Source organism: Tribolium madens, unplaced genomic scaffold (genome assembly GCF_015345945.1).
Source record: "Tribolium madens isolate multiple individuals breed KSU strain unplaced genomic scaffold, Tmad_KSU_1.1 Scaffold_11;HRSCAF=98;Tcas5.2_LG3b, whole genome shotgun sequence".
Lineage (NCBI taxonomy): Eukaryota > Metazoa > Arthropoda > Insecta > Coleoptera > Tenebrionidae > Tribolium > Tribolium madens.
This window is the reverse complement of record NW_025400975.1, coordinates 657,127-673,323: the sequence shown is the minus strand read 5'-3', so window position 1 is coordinate 673,323 and position 16,197 is coordinate 657,127. Positions and strand designations below refer to the sequence as shown.

At 31.6% G+C, this 16,197-nt stretch overlaps 4 protein-coding genes across 4 annotated transcripts in view; all 4 read left to right on the top strand.

Annotated features, from left to right (window-relative positions):
• Nucleotides 1-5,893, top strand: part of LOC123004005 (type 1 phosphatidylinositol 4,5-bisphosphate 4-phosphatase) — a 17,915-nt gene extending 12,022 nt beyond the window's left edge. The window contains exon 6 of the mRNA XM_044397110.1: nucleotides 5,640-5,893. Within this exon, the coding sequence (XP_044253045.1) occupies nucleotides 5,640-5,650 (11 nt within the window). The 3' untranslated portion in view covers nucleotides 5,651-5,893. The remainder of the gene's footprint in view (nucleotides 1-5,639) is intronic.
• On the top strand, nucleotides 798-5,632 carry LOC123003977 (zinc finger protein 729-like). The gene is made up of 2 exons (XM_044397071.1): nucleotides 798-893; nucleotides 3,174-5,632. The coding sequence occupies exon 2, from the start codon at nucleotides 3,184-3,186 to the stop codon at nucleotides 5,329-5,331; it is 2,148 nt and encodes a 715-aa protein (XP_044253006.1). The 5' UTR covers nucleotides 798-893; nucleotides 3,174-3,183; the 3' UTR covers nucleotides 5,332-5,632.
• A 734-nt stretch (nucleotides 5,894-6,627) lies between the features above and the next one.
• Nucleotides 6,628-11,914, top strand: LOC123003996 (zinc finger autosomal protein-like). Its single transcript, XM_044397091.1, has 2 exons — nucleotides 6,628-6,689; nucleotides 10,285-11,914. The coding sequence occupies exon 2, from the start codon at nucleotides 10,295-10,297 to the stop codon at nucleotides 11,450-11,452; it is 1,158 nt and encodes a 385-aa protein (XP_044253026.1). The 5' UTR covers nucleotides 6,628-6,689; nucleotides 10,285-10,294; the 3' UTR covers nucleotides 11,453-11,914.
• Nucleotides 7,367-15,488, top strand: LOC123003985 (zinc finger X-chromosomal protein-like). Its single transcript, XM_044397084.1, has 2 exons — nucleotides 7,367-7,621; nucleotides 13,925-15,488. The coding sequence occupies exon 2, from the start codon at nucleotides 13,935-13,937 to the stop codon at nucleotides 15,354-15,356; it is 1,422 nt and encodes a 473-aa protein (XP_044253019.1). The 5' UTR covers nucleotides 7,367-7,621; nucleotides 13,925-13,934; the 3' UTR covers nucleotides 15,357-15,488.
• Nucleotides 15,489-16,197: the final 709 nt, after the last annotated feature.

Sequence of the window (16,197 nt, the reverse complement as noted above, 5' to 3'; positions counted from 1 at the left end):
ACTCTACAATGTATAAAAGTTTGAAAAAAATCGAGCCCTGGGAAGGGGTTGGAAAATTTGATTTTTTTGAAATTTTATGGATTTTTATTTTTTTTTCTACGTGTTATCGACGATGTGCCACTTTCTTATTACTACAGGTTGAAAGGGTATTAAAAACTCTACAATGTATAAAAGTTTGAAACAAATCGAGCCCTGGGAAGGGGTTGGAATGTTCGATTTTTTGGGAATTTTATGGATTTTAATTTTTTTTTATTTGTTATCGACGATGTGCCACTTTTTATTGTTCCAAGTTAAAAGGACATTAATAACTTTACAAAATAAAAAATTGTGAGCAAAATCCAGCCCTGGGAAGAGTTCGACGGCAAGAAGATTACCATAGGCCATTATCACATTTTTTTTTAAATAAAGCATAATTTTATTTATAATAATTGTGACAAATACAAAAGGCCTACTTTTTAAAAAGGTTAGGGGTCGTTTAGAGTTTATTGTCTTTATTTTATTCAATTTGTAAAGGTTAACCAAGACTGAACTGGGCCGCTCTGATTCTATACTTGCCAGCAAGTAACTTCACCGAGCTATACTTTCTGTGTATTTATATGCTAAACTGTATAGTTTGTTGCCTATCCTGAACTGTAATTTTTTAAAATGAAATAATTATTTCTCTACGAGAAAATTATGAACCTTTGTACAGTTTCAATATACGATTTTATAAATTTTATTGATGCAAGTGTAAAAGCCGCTCCCCGTAAAAAAATGGTGTAGGGCCCACTCAGGGCAAACGGGTCTAACTACGCCACTGCCCTTCCTCCATGCTGTTTATATCTGTGTTGTTCAGTGGCTGTGACCTAACCTCAATTTAGTGGTGTGAAATAATAAATAAAATTACCAAAAACGTACGTAAGAAATAGGAGTTTCATAGATATGTACAGTGACGAACAGTGAATTTCGTCCGTCTAATTTCCATGACACACTAAAAGTGTAAATTAGTCTTTAGGTTTTTCTAACCTTGTTTCAGAATTTTGATGTTAACAGAATGCTCAATGTTTCTTGCTAATTTTTACCTGTGCTTTGTCACGATATTTATATCGTGTTTACAACTTACTTAATAGGGTATTTAACTTTCACTAATTTTCGTGAAGGCCTAACCCCAAACCATCATTTGTAGACCCCAATAAAGGGAGGAGGGATACAGAGTGGTTATAAATGATTTTCATCTAGCCAGCTTTGGATTTTTTTTTACATGTAACTTTATTTTTGCCGCTCTACTTTTTTGAAAGCTTTAGTTCTGTCATTAGTGTCACTTATTAATTAATAAAAAGTTGTTGTTAATTAAATTTTTATTGTTTCAACTAATTTCCAATAATAATTGATAATAATGTATACTTTGGAAGAAAACAAGTTTATAATTGAAGTCTGTTTTCGAAGTGGACGCTTAGTAAACGGCGATTTTTTAATTTTGAGTTAAAACAAGTAGGTACCCCTATTTTCGTAAAGCGGCATTTTTTATTTTACATGGAAAATTCACAGCTGGCTAGATGAAAATCATTTATAACCACTCTGTAGAACAAAGCATATCAAAAATCGTTTTCACTAATGTCGTTACTGGCGCACTTTTTTAAGTTTATTGAATAGTTTATGAATTGAACTTTACTATAATACAGTCATTTTACATAAATTACAGTAAAAATATGTTTTTTAATACCACAATGTCTATGGTTCTAACGAATGTCCGCGTCAGGTTTATTCGCTGCAATTCTTCAAAATTGATTTCTTGTCAAAATTTGTGAGAATAGATATAAATTATTATACATTTCTAAAAAGCTCATTATATGAGGACTCTAAAACAACTATAATATTGTAAGTTTTATGTTTCTATTTCTATGAAAAAAAATCGAACAATAAGTAAGAGACGTTTGACAGTTACCGGTGTCTCCCGGTGTTTTATATTTGATGTTGTTTTGTAGTCTAGATATTTATAAATAACATTTATTAAAATCAGCTGCGGATATCTGCGATCTCCGAAGTTATTGCGAAAAATGTGATAAAAGTCAGAAAACAGAAAACCACAATATGATGCGATTTCTAAGGTAAACTATTTTAAATATTATTTATTAATTGATAATGGGGCGTTTTATCTGTATTGAACTCATTTTTTGGTAAAACTTGAATCAACAAAATGCACACGACCCTTATTTTTCAATTAGTATGATGTCGCTATCATAAATTCAGTTGTACCTAAGTAACCAGACGTTTAATTGTTACGTATACTTTACTTTGCTGAAGTTTCAAAATGACGACTTCTTTCAAGTGTTCTAAGCGTGTGTTTTTCTTGTATTAATTTTACTTATAAATTGGTATTAATAAACTTTCAATATTTCATCAAATATGTAATTATTTGTAATGATAAGTTTCAATTGCTTATTTAAGTAATAGACGAGTATAATAATCAATGTTTATTCACAATATAAATAGTGTTATCACTAAGGAAATAAAATAAAGGAAATTTTTTAAACTTTTTGTTTTTATTAATTTTTTTAGCTTATACTACTAGAATAAATCTAGCTAAAAATATATCATCTGAAACCTTACATACTACTCTATATTTGTGCAAAATTTCAATTGTCTCTCTAAACAAATAAAAAAGTTATCGATTTTTGAAAAAACCTCGATTTTCCATAGTGCACCGCAGTGCTTTGAAATAAGTGATAATTTTTTAACAGTGATATTTGTGCTTTTTTAATTTATAAGTTATTTTATTGGGTATCTATTTAATTACATACTAAATTAGTGTTATTGTGACCTCTTCTTGGTAAGTGTAATTCCTAATTTCTTATCACTTGTTGTTGAAAACGTTGTATTGAAATTATGGGTAATAATTCTAAACAATTTCTTTCAAAAAAAAAAGAAAAAGTCGAAAACAAATGATGCGTAATTATTGGAAAAAACAACGAAAGCGTTAGCTTTAGGGGATTCCACCTGTATTCTTCTTATGGGAATTACAATGTAAACTCGATCTAAAATATCTCGGAAACTAACTGGAATTTTTGCTTAATTTTTTTTTTAAATAAAAGATATGTGTTATATGCAGGGGCTCAATTTTTGCTTTGACATGTCTCATACTTTTCACAAATCTTTGGAGACCAACCACCAATTAATCTTATTTTTTCTTCCAGATTTTCCGGGATGGAACTGTATCTCAAATGCGACAATTGCCCATTTAAGACAAAACTCTTATCTAAGATAAGAAGTCACGTGACAATTCACGCAGATGACCAAAAAAGATTATTTAATTGCTCAAGTGGTAGCCTTGAACCTTACAAGTGTTACAAATGTAATACATTTGAGACACAATTTTTGTCACAACTGAAACATCACATCGCTCAAGGTCATACATCACAACATGTCAAATCCACAACCTACAAGTGTCCCAAATGTGATTTCAAGTCGTTTTCGAAATATTTGGTTTTGAGACATGTTATTTTTACCGAACATCAAGGAAAGAAATACACAAATTATGATAACAAGGCTTCACATTTTGACGATTTGAGAAGACACGTGATTCGAAGACATACAGAAGGTTCCAAGATTCAGTGGTTTAGATGTAAACATTGTCCGTTTAAGGGCAAACTCAATCGCACTTTGACACGACACTTAATAAAAAAACATGGCATTAACTTTTGGTATCCGTGTAAACTTTGTGATTACAAGGCGAAAAGGAGTGACATTTTGAGACAACACGAGAACAGACGACACAAATCCAAACTCCAGTTGTGGAGTTGTGATCATTGTGATTATAAATGTAAATTAAAAAAAACATTGACACAACATATAGTGTCAAAGCACTCGTTGATGTGTGATTTTGAGTATTTTCAATGTGACCAATGCCAATTCAAGGCGGCCTTTAAAAGTACATTGGACAAACACGTGACCATTAAACATGGCCTCGAAAGGCTTAAGTGCGACCTATGCGATTTCAAAACAAAAAACAAGAAATACTTACAAAGACATTTCATTGTTAAACACACTGAAAATCCAAAAATGTTCAAATGCCACCAATGCGATTACGAGACAAAATACAAGCACAACTTACAAACACATGTCATCATTAGACACACTGAAAATCCAAAAATGTTTGAATGCGACCAATGCGATTACAAGTCAAAATACAAGCACAACTTACAAACACATGTCATCATTAGACACACTGACAATCCAAGAATGTTCAAATGTGACCAATGTGACTACAAAACAAAGTACAAGCAGGAATTACGAAAGCATGTTGTTGTCAAACACGCTGAAAATCCAAGAATGTTCAAATGCGACCAATGCCATTACAAATCAAAAAACAAGTACAACTTACAAAAACATGTCATTGTTAAACACACTGAAAATCCAAGAATGTTCGAATGCGACCAGTGCGATTTCAAAACAAAACACAAGCAGGTATTACCAGAACATGTCATTGTTAAACACACTGAAAATCCAAAAATGTTCAAATGCGACCAATGCGATTACATAACCCATCTCAAGAATTATCTCACGAAACACCAAAAGTATCAACATAGCAACGTTCCGTTATTCCAGTGTGCCAGTTGTGACTTTAAAACAAAATTAAAATGCAGTTTACTCTATCATTTGCGTTCACTCCATTCCACTGATTCTCAAAAATCATATCACTGCAACGAATGTGATTTGCAATTCACAACAAAGTTTCAAAAGGTAACACACACAAAAGAAGAACATTTGAAGAACGTGATTTGGAAACATACAGAAAATTCAAAGATCCAGTGGTTTAGATGTGAATATTGTCTATTTAAGGGCAAACTCAAACACACTTTGAGACGACACTTGATGGAAAAACATGACATTAACTTTTGGTATCCGTGTAAACTTTGTGATTACAAGGCGAAAAGGAGTGACATTTTGAGACAACACGAGAACATACGACATAAATCCAAACTCCAGTTGTGGAGTTGTGATCATTGTGATTATAAATGTAAATTTAAAAAAACATTGACAGAACATATAGTGTCAAAGCACTCGTTGATGTGTGATTTTGAGTGCTTTCAATGTGACCAATGCCAATTCAAGACGCCCCTTAAAAGTAAATTGGACACACACGTGACTATTAAACATGGCCCCAAAAGGCTCAAGTGCGACCAATGCGATTTCAAGACAAAATACAAGAAATACTTACAAAGACATGTCATTGCTAAACACACTGAAAAGCAAAAAAGTTTGAAATACGACCAATGCGATTTCAAAACAATGTTAAGGCAACGAATGTATAACGTTGTTAAAGGAGTGTTAAACGTTGTTAAACGTTATTGAGTGCATGTTCTTTAATACTGTATAGTTTGTTGCCTAACCTAAGTTGTAATTTTGAAGTGAGACATTACATAAGAAAATTCTCCACGTTTTTTCAGTATTTGATTTCATAAATTTTGTTTATGCGAGTGTTTTCGTTTATTATCCAAAAAATTCTTTTTGATACAGGGCCTTCTCAGGACTAACTTAAAACTAAATTTTTCTTATGCAAAATTGTCCAAAGATTCAGAATATGTTATTAGTTTTTATTTATAATTAATAGTTTTCTTCGTAGTATGTATTATTGTTTTATGAAGTAAGTATCATAGAAGGCCCCATGTAAAATAATAACTTGTGTGCAAATTTATATGGAGAAGTATGCATGTCGGCCACATGAACAAATTTGTTTGGCCATTTTTCACAATTTAACGTTTGCACAAATTTGTGATTTGTACACGCATACTTCTTGAACTAATTTATATAGAATAGGCCCCTCTAGTGATAAAACAAAACTTGTTTTTTACTTTCCCTCTAGTAGTAGGTAAAACTTGAAAATACAATAAATATTATAATCGTAAAATATGAATTCATCTGCTTTTTTCTGTAATTTGAGAACACGCAAGCCATTGAAAAATATTTATTTATTCATTACTGTTGGTTGTTTATATTCTTACATTCCCAAAGGACTAACTGGTTTCTTTGATAATCACGATTGTGTACATATTTCTAAGTTGGTTGCGTGTTTTCTAATGCGTATAAGATTTGAAATTTTTCCCAAAATGTTAAATTTTTCTTAAAATTTGTCATTGTTTGTGAGGTCACAGTAATTACTATATAAATTTAAAATTAGAATTGATTTATATAAAATTATCCAAGGATTCCGAATATGTGGGCAATATCAGTAATAGTTTTCGAAATATGGGCCAAAATTGACAATTCGCGGTCATAGACGTCAACAACTTGAACTGAATTGAGTAGACAACTTTCATACAAAAATGATAAATAGGCATAAAACAACTAATCCAAATTAAAAAAAAAAAGAAAAAACATGCTTTTCTACTAGATATAACTTGAAAAGCGTGTTTTTGTTGTTTCAAGACACTTATAATTTAAATTTTTATTTCGAAAATAAGGTCTGCTTTAATTTTTTTGAATTTCGTATACCCACAATGTGAATCAAAGTAAAAAAAACGCTTTCAGCTGCGCTTTCAGTCAATTTTAGCACTAAAGTTGTTAAATTGTCTTATGTTTTATACAGGGTGTTCCGTTTTTATTGTTACAAATTTAAACAGGTGATAGAATATTCAATTTTAAGACAAATGAGTGGCTGTGACTTAACCTCAATTTAGTGGTGTAAAATTATAAACAAAATTAGCAAAAACGTAAGTAAGAAATAGGTGTTTTATAGATATGTACAGTGACGAACAGTGAATTTCATCCATCTAATTTCCATGACAGACTAAAAGTGTAAATTAGTCTTTAGGTTTTTCTAACCTTATTTCAGAATTTTGATCAGATTAACGTCCTGATTTAGCCAGGACATGTTTAGGTTTTTATGGTCTTGTCTTGTTTTACATTTATGTCCTGATTTGTCTCGATTTAAGGACCAACACACCTAAGTGTGCAATTTTTTGAGATTTTCATTTGCAGCGAAAACAAAGTATCTTTCAAGTTAAAGTTTTCTCTTTGTTGTCGATTTTGATTATGAATTTTCTGAAGTTGGACACCTTATGTCAGATTTCAGATTTGTGTTATTATTATTGTGTTGCATCTTGCATTATTTACCATATCTTCCTTTATACATCTTGTATGCTTTTAGCCTTATTCTTAATTTTATTACTCAATATCGCAAAAACGATGCCTCGTAGAGTATTTAAACCTGTTGCATCGTGTTCAGCGGGTAATTTTACCTCTAAAAAAACATATTTCAAGCGTTTTTAATCTCAAAAAATTCGTAAGATAAAAATTTCCCGGTTCTGAACAATCGACTTTTGTATGTATACTTTCTGTGATTTTATATGCAGAACTGTATAGTTTGTTGCCTAGCCTGAATTGTAATTTTATAAAATGAAACAATTATTTGTTTACAAAAAAGATCGCTCAACAAAATTAATAAATTTTATGGATGCGAGTGTAAAAGCTCCCCCTCGCGCAAAATAATAATGCAGGGCCCCACTCAGGGCCAACCACGCCACTGCCCTTCCTTCATGCTGTGATCATCTGACCTGTTAACCTCAATTGAGTGGTGTAAATAAATAAATGTATCTATCTGTTCACTGCTCTGTGGGTGTGAAATAAAATTACCAACAAAAATGTAAGTAAGAAATAGATCTTTTAAGGAGATGTACAGTGACGGACAGTGAATTTCGTCCGCCTAATTTCCATGCCAGACTAACGCCCAGTATTTCAGTACAGGCTTAAAATCCAGGGTATCTAACCAACCGTGGTTAAATCTTACCCTAAATTTTAACCCTCACTGCTGGGAATTGATTTTGTGGAAGTTGGGTTAAATTAACCAAAATTCTCAATTTCGTTGGCTACACTGAGTCTAGGGACATAAATTACGCATATTTCGATTTGAATTTTAAAGTTTTGTTTGGTGTGTTCCACGTATTTTCGTCTTGTGTGTTTTACCAAAAAGGAAAATATTATTAACATTATTGATACGACAAAAAGTTAATTTCTCTTCCAAAGACGAAGAAATTCTTTATTTCGTCGTTCATTTGGGTCGGACCATTTTAATTATTGGGATCATAACAAATTCTGTGGAATTGTTGCAATTAATAAACGATCAAATTCAGTAGAGTTTTTGCAAACCGTAAAAAAGTTTAACGTGTTATGACTATGGAGAATTACATACTAGGAGACGAAACGAGATACAAAATTGCTACACTCTTTTTCATATTAATGTGCATCAAGTAGGTTGTAGAAGTCTAAATGCACCTTTAATTTAAAGGCCTATTCACACAAAAAGTGTCAATAATGTCATTCAGAACAAATTTAATCACATCAATAATGATACAATTTTTTGTTTACCGTTGTTAATTTTGATTATTTTTTGCTACCTCAAAAACTTGGGTATACATATTTCTTTGAGAAAATAATTATTAGGGAAGATTGAGGTTGGGATTGTTTGAATTTTCGCATGGTTGCCACCTTAAAATGATCCCTTTCAACGACTACTTCGATGCACATTAATATGAAAACGATAATAGATTTTTTGGACTCAAAAAAGTAGTACGGCGGTGTAAAATTGAGGGCACTTAGAGCGTTTTACCGTCTCAGTTTCAAATCGTTTTTAATTAATTTAAATTCAACCAGTTTACTAATTGCTTGGAAAAAATGCAAAAACGTTGAGCTTTACATTCTTAATAAGCTGTAAAAAACGAACGACTAAATTTTTCACGATAAATATGAGAAAAAAAATATTCAAAAGTTAAAATTATGTTTTTGAAAATGCTGCGAATACGGTTAAAGATACAAGAAAAATGTAAGAAAGAAAGTTGTAGAGAATAAAATTTTCTAGTAAAAAGTTCGCGAGACCAGACCTCTATCTTTAAAGGTTTAGGCCTCAAAGACGTTCAAAGCCGCTCAAGCGACGGATTCGTTTCATTTTTACTGGTGATTCAGTGCACACACTTTGAAGCACTTTAAACCTAAACCGTTGAAGATAGAAATATGGTATCGTAGACTTTTTGTAGCAAATTTTATTCTCTACAATTTTGTTTCTTACACTTTTTTTGTATCTGTAACTATATTTTTCTAATTTGCGTTTATAATACGTTTATTAACGTCTCTCAGTAGGAGTCGTTTATGGCTATCTATAAAAGCACACTGTCCTTTAATGAATTTAGGGTTATTTAGTTTTTCTACGCCGCTTCTGACTTGTCAGGTAACAAATTTGCGTTGTTGCAATTTCGCGAATTTCGGGCGTAGTGCAAACTAAAATCAGGTGGGCGCCGAGTGTTACCAACCGATACCATCTAACACAAAATTCTCTAGACGACAAAAATATATATTTTTTTAATTAAAGTAAGAAGAAAGGGGGCGCAAATTAGAAAAAATAGCATAAAATACTCGTTTTATAATGGCATTGGCGCACTCATCCCATGAAAACTCGCCAACGGCTCGTTTCTAACTTGGGATTCGCGCGCCAAATCAACCCTTATAAAACTTGTTCTTTAATATACTATTGCAGCGTCCTCAAAAATATTGGGCAGTACGCAAACTGATAATTGTTTATAATTTATTTTTAAAATTCAACATCGGTTTGTTAATCTGTATCAGATCGAAGAAAAAGTTGAGAAGGAATAATACCTGTGAAGAAGTTTTAGAGAAGAAGAATGGAGTTTTCAAAATAATTTTTGAGCGAGAAAAATACTGGAAACTAGCAGGTTATGTCACCCACATAACAGGTGTCAAATTTACAGTAGACCAGCTATTTTTTAAAGTTCTGGGAAAATTGGTATTATTTTTGTAACGTAGCAACGGATATAATTTTTTAATCACACCTTGAGGTGCGCTTCTGGGAGTGGTGGATTTAAAAGTCTAATAACTTTCTTATGCAAGCAAAAATTACTTCTTCGGCTGCACTTTTTGGCCGCCGACACTTCATATGTTTCTCTGGAGCGCGAGTTCTGACGCACCCTGAATATTATAAATTTTTGTTACAATTTTTTTAGATAAGACAAAAACAAGCTTTCTAAAAATGTTATTGCCATATATGGTTTATTGATTTAAAAAAATACAAGTTTATTTCATTACAGCTAAACTAAACTACACAAATCCCGAAACTGACGTTATGATTTTATTGCAAAGCGTCCTGATTATTGAGGTGATTTACTTGATTATTGGTGTATCAATCACTTTTACTCCTAATGACACAATATACTATTATTTATAGTTGACATGTCTCAAACTTATGTTTTTGACATAACTTTGGAGACCAACCAATAATTACTTTTACTTTTTTTCCAGATTCTTTGGAATGAATCTGTATCTCAAATGCGCGAAATGCCCATTTAAGACAAAACTCTTATTCAAGTTAAAGAGTCACACTACAATTCACGCAGACGACCAAAAAAGATTATTTATTTGCTCAAGTGGTAGCCTTGAACCTTATAAGTGTTACAAATGTGATACATTTGAGACACAATATTTGTCACAACTGAAACATCACATCGCTCAAGGTCACATTTTGAGACAACACGAGAACAGACGACACAAATCCAAACTCCAGTTGTGGAGTTGTGATCATTGTGATTATAAATGTAAATTAAAATGTACATTGAAAAAACATATAGTGTCAAGGCACTCGTTGATGTGTGATTTTGAGTACTTTCAATGTAACCAATGCCAATTCAAGGCGGCTTTCAAAAGTAAATTGGACTATCACGTGACTACTAAACATGGCTCCGAAAGACTCAAGTGCGACCAATGCGATTTCAAAACAAAATATAAGAGCCACTTACAAAGACATGTCATTATTAAACACAGTGAAAATCCAGAAATGCACGAATGCGACCAATGCGATTTCAAAACAAAATACAAGCAGGTATTACGAAAACATGCCATTGTTAAACACACTGAAAATCCAAAAATGTTTAAATGCGACCAATGCGATTACAAGACAAAATACAAGAACTACTTACAAAGACATGTCATTGTTAAACACAGCGAAAATCCAAAAAGGTTCGAATGCGACCAATGCGATTACAAAACCAAAATGAAGTACTATCTCATGAGGCACCAAAAGTATCAACATAGCAACATTCCATTATTCCAGTGTGCCATTTGTGACTATAAAGCAAAATTAAAAAGCAGTTTACTCCAACATTTGCTTTCATTTCATTCCACTGATTCTCAAAAATCGTATCAATGCAACGAATGTGATTTGAGATTCACAACGAAGTTTCAAAAGGAGACACACACAAAAGAAGAACATTTGAAGAACGCCAAATTGTACAAATGTGATCTTTGCGACTTTAAAAGCAAGTGTTCAGGAAACGTCAGAACCCATAAATTGCGTAAACATTCGGATAAACGGTTCTACTGCGCACATTGCACTCATAAAACAAAAAGGAAGGAATATTTGAGAATCCATCTGAGGACGCAACATAAGCTTGGGCTTCCATATAGTTCCTAAAAGTGATTTACTTAAATATTATAAAAAAAATATTTTTTTTTCTATTATTATTATTATTATTATTATTATATACCGGGCTTGGATATAGGAAATTAACATGGAAACTGACTGATGGAGTTTGTAGTGCTTGAAGAGGGCTATATATATATATATATATATATATATATGGGCGACAACGACCGTTGAAAAATCGAAATTTGAATTTGCTGGGTTAGCGTTACTAAGAAACGAACTATGAAGTCATTATTGCCAAAGAAGAATTTGTTTTTCTTTGTGAATCTTAGTGTATTGATTTTAGAAAAATCTATTAGCTTTTGTATACATTTTGAGTGCATTTTCTTGCACGATTGTATGGTGTGTTGCCTGACTTGAATTGTAATTTTAAACAGAAATATTACATAAGAAAATTATAACTTTTTGTTCACTTTCAGTATTCGATTTTATAAATTTTATTTATGCGAGTGTTTTTGTTTATTGTCCAAAAAACTCCCTCCCTCCAAAAAAAGATACAGGGTTCACTCAGGGCTAACTTGAAATTTTTTTTTCCAAAATTCATCAGAGTATGTTATTAGTGTTTATTTATCATTAATAGTTTTGCAAGAGTTGGATTTTTTTTTTGGCGGTCACAGAAATCAACAACTTGAGCTAAATTTCACTATACTTTGATAAAATAAGTAATGCAAATTAAAAAGGAAAACTCGCTTTTCTGCTAGATATTATTTGAAAAGCATGTTTTTGTTTTTCAAGAATCTCATAATTCAAATTTATATTTCGAAAAGAAGATCTGCTTTCTTTTTTTTTGAATTTCTTCTTCTGATATAGTACTTGAATGGATGGAGCGATGACAAAAAGGTAGCGTTATAAACACAGAGCGAGAGAGAACGCAATAGAAAGTCACGTCAGGAGTGGCAAGAAACCTGATAGACCCATATGTATTGTAGTGCATAGTAGTGGATTTTGTCGTTATTTGTGTTAAAAACTTTTTGATTTTTCACCCTATTCATTAAAAAAAAAACGACTACCAAAAAACGAAAGACACGAAAACATAATATAGTAGTTGAAGAACACAAAAAAAATGGAAATTGGATGTTTATACATAAACAAGAAAAATTCAACATATTATTATTGTTTTTAAAGTAGGTTGTACGCACATCGTCCTTTGGTTTAGTCTGTTGGATACTAAATTTTATTATTTTATATTATCTTCATTTACAAAAAGTATATTTTTTTAATTTCTCAAATTTAATAAAAGTATTTTATTATTTAAAATTTTAGTCTTTTGAGTACTGCAACAGGTACAACAAATTATTGTACCTGATGCAGCAAATAAAGAGGTGAAACACACGGTAGCATTATCGGAAATAGTATTTCTTGCAAGTAAATGAATTGTCTTTATAGAAAACATATCAGACAACTTTTTTATTTTGGGGATTATAAACAGGAAGACTTAAAAACTACATGGCCAGTGATAAAGAAAGATATTCAAAGCTATCAAGCAAAAATTAAATTGTTAAGTGTGAAACAATGTCGTCAACAAAAGAAAATAAGTCCTTTCAAGATTTGTTGTTTCATTTGAAAGAAAAAATAAAATTTCAGGGACTCCTTAAGTTTGCTAAAGGTACTACAAGACATTTTTTTTATAATACAGGGTGAATCAAATCGTTCCCGCAGTCTTTTAATTGATATCTGACCTTATTAGGAAAAAAGTCTTGTTATAACAGAGATGTCGCTATCAGTAGTGGAAAAAGTCTTCGAACACATTATTTTTTACAATTTAAAAGATACTTTAAGAGCCCCATTTAAAAGAAATTTGTCGAAAAAATCTATCGATGTAAAAAAAATCGATGTACCCAATGAACTAACAAAAAATAGATTTCCAGTTTATTAGCAGAAAAATTGTGTAAATACGATAATAATATAGTGTAGGTGACTCAAAGGTGAAATAGTGAATTATGAAGTTATTTTTAAAACTTTTTTCAAGTGGCGCAAATAATTTTAGCATAATGCAATAAACCAACCATGTTAAAATTCTTCAACATTTTGGTTGTGTAAGAACTCTTAAAAAAGAACGGCATCCAATAAATTGCATGACTAATCCAGTATTTTATTATATTCCTCCAATAATGATTCAACTTTCTCCAGAATCAGATTCTGAAGACGATTGGTGGTCTGAAAATTTTGAATAGTTTCTGAAAATGAGTAAAAATTTAAATTACCCATTAAATAAATTTTTCCCGGTTAGGAGTTGCATTTTTCCGTGTCCTTATCGTCTTATTTCTTGTCTTTTGGTAAAAAATTTGCTTCCACTTGAAAAAATGACTTGGTAATTTCCGTTTAAATAATAAAACATTTCCATCGCACTTTTTTATATTTTATGTTAGAAACAATGTTCATTTATAGTTGACATGTCTCAAACTTTGTTTTTGACATATCTTTGAGGACCAACTAATAATTACTTTTACTTTTTTCCAGATTCTTTGGAATGGAACTGTATCTCAAATGCGCGAAATGCCCATTTAAGACAAAACTCTCATCCAAGTTAAGAAGCCACACGACAATTCACGCAGACGACCAAAAAAGATTATTTATTTGCTCAAGTGGTAGCCTTGAACCTTATAAGTGTTACAAATGTGATACATTTGAGACACAATTTTTGTCACAACTGAAACATCACATCGCTCAAGGTCACATTTTGAGACAACACGAGAACAGACGACACAAATCCAAACTCCAGTTGTGGAGTTGTGATCATTGTGATTATAAATGTAAATTAAAAAGTACATTGAAAAGACATATAGTGTCAAAGCACTCGTTGATGTGTGATTTTGAGTACTTTCAATGTGACCAATGCCAATTCAAGGCGGCTTTCAAAAGTAAATTGGACTATCACGTGACTATTAAACATGGCCTCGAAAGACTCAAGTGCGACCAATGCGATTTCGAAACAAAAAACAAACACTACTTACAAAAACATGTCATTATTAAACACACTGAAAATCCAAAAATGTTCGAATGCGACCAATGCGATTACAAGTCAAAATACAAGAACAACTTACAAAAACATGTCATTGTTAGACACACTGAAAATCCAAATATGTTCGAATGCGACCAATGTGGTTACAAGACAAAATACAAGCAGGTATTACAAAGACATGTCATTTTTAAACACACTGAAAATCTAAAAATGTTTGAATGTGACCAATGCGTATTCAAAACAAAATACAAGCACGAATTACAAAAACATGTCATTGTTAAACACACTGAAAATCCAAAAATGTTCGAATGCCACCAATGCGATTACAAGACAAAATACAAGAACCACTTACAAAAACATGTCATTGTTAAACACACTGAAAATCCAAGAATGTTCGAATGCGACCAATGCGATTTCAAAACAAAATACAAGCAGGAAGTACAAAGACATGTCATTGTTAAACACACTGAAAATCCAGAAATCTTCAAATGCGATCAATGCGATTTCAAAACAAAATACAAGCGACTATTACCAGGACATGTCATTGTTAAACATACTGAAAATCCAAGAAGTTTCGAATGCGACCAATGCGATTACAAAACCAATCAGAAGGACTATCTCATGAAACACCAAAAGTATCAACATAGCAACGTTCCGTTATTCCAGTGTCCCAGTTGTGACTTTAAAACGAAATTCAAAAACAATTTACTTCAACATTTGCGTTCACTCCATTCCACTGATTCTCAAAAATCGTATCAATGCAACGAATGTGATCTGATTTTCACAACGAAGTTTCAAAAGGAGACACACACAAAAGAAGAACATTTGAAGAACGCCAAATTGTACAAATGTGACCTTTGCGACTTTGAAAGCCAGCGTTTAGGAACCGTCAGAAGGCATAAATTGCGTAAACATTCGGATAGATGGTAACACTGCATTGCACTCATAAAACAAAAAGGAAGGAATGTTTGATCAACCATCTGAGGGCGCAACATAAACTTGAGCTTCCGTCTAGTTCATAATAGTGATATAAATTATAAAAAATAAAGTTTTTTTCTATTATTATTATTATTATTCATGTACTAGCGATTGGTAAAGTATTGATCTTTAAAAATTAAAACGTTTACAACCTTCAGATACCAAGTGCATTACCTGAAATTACTTTCAAGTAAAAAGTGTTTCGAAAACGTTTTCTTATCAATGGCATGCGTTTTTTATTGGAAACTTTAGTGTATTGTGTTACAAAAAATTTGTACAATTTTACCAAATGTAAATTCAGTTTATATTTTTTATAAAATCCTGTACACCTTTTATCAATTAGCTTTTGTAAAGCCGTTTTCAATGACATCCGAGCAGTTAGTGTCATTTTTAATACGTTGGTGCAGATTATATGATAGATGCACCGGTTGTGGCCACATTTTAAATTCAAAATTTGAGTTTTTTATGTAAAACTGTTCAAGGATTCCGAATATGTATTTAGTTTTTCTTCGCCAGTAATATTTTTCAAAATATCGGCCAAAAATTTGGCTTCAAAATCGTTCAGCGGATAGAGTTGATTTTTATTTTTTCACGGTCATAGAATTCAACAAATTAGATTGAAACTCATTTTTATTATGCAGAATTATTGAAGGATTTCGAGTAAGTAAACCGTTCTTATTTATTACTAATAGTTTTCGAGATATCAGCTAAAAATACTTATTGAATTTTTCAATTGATTTTTAATTAATTTCTTAGGATCACAAAAGATGGTATTTTAATTCACACTTAGAGT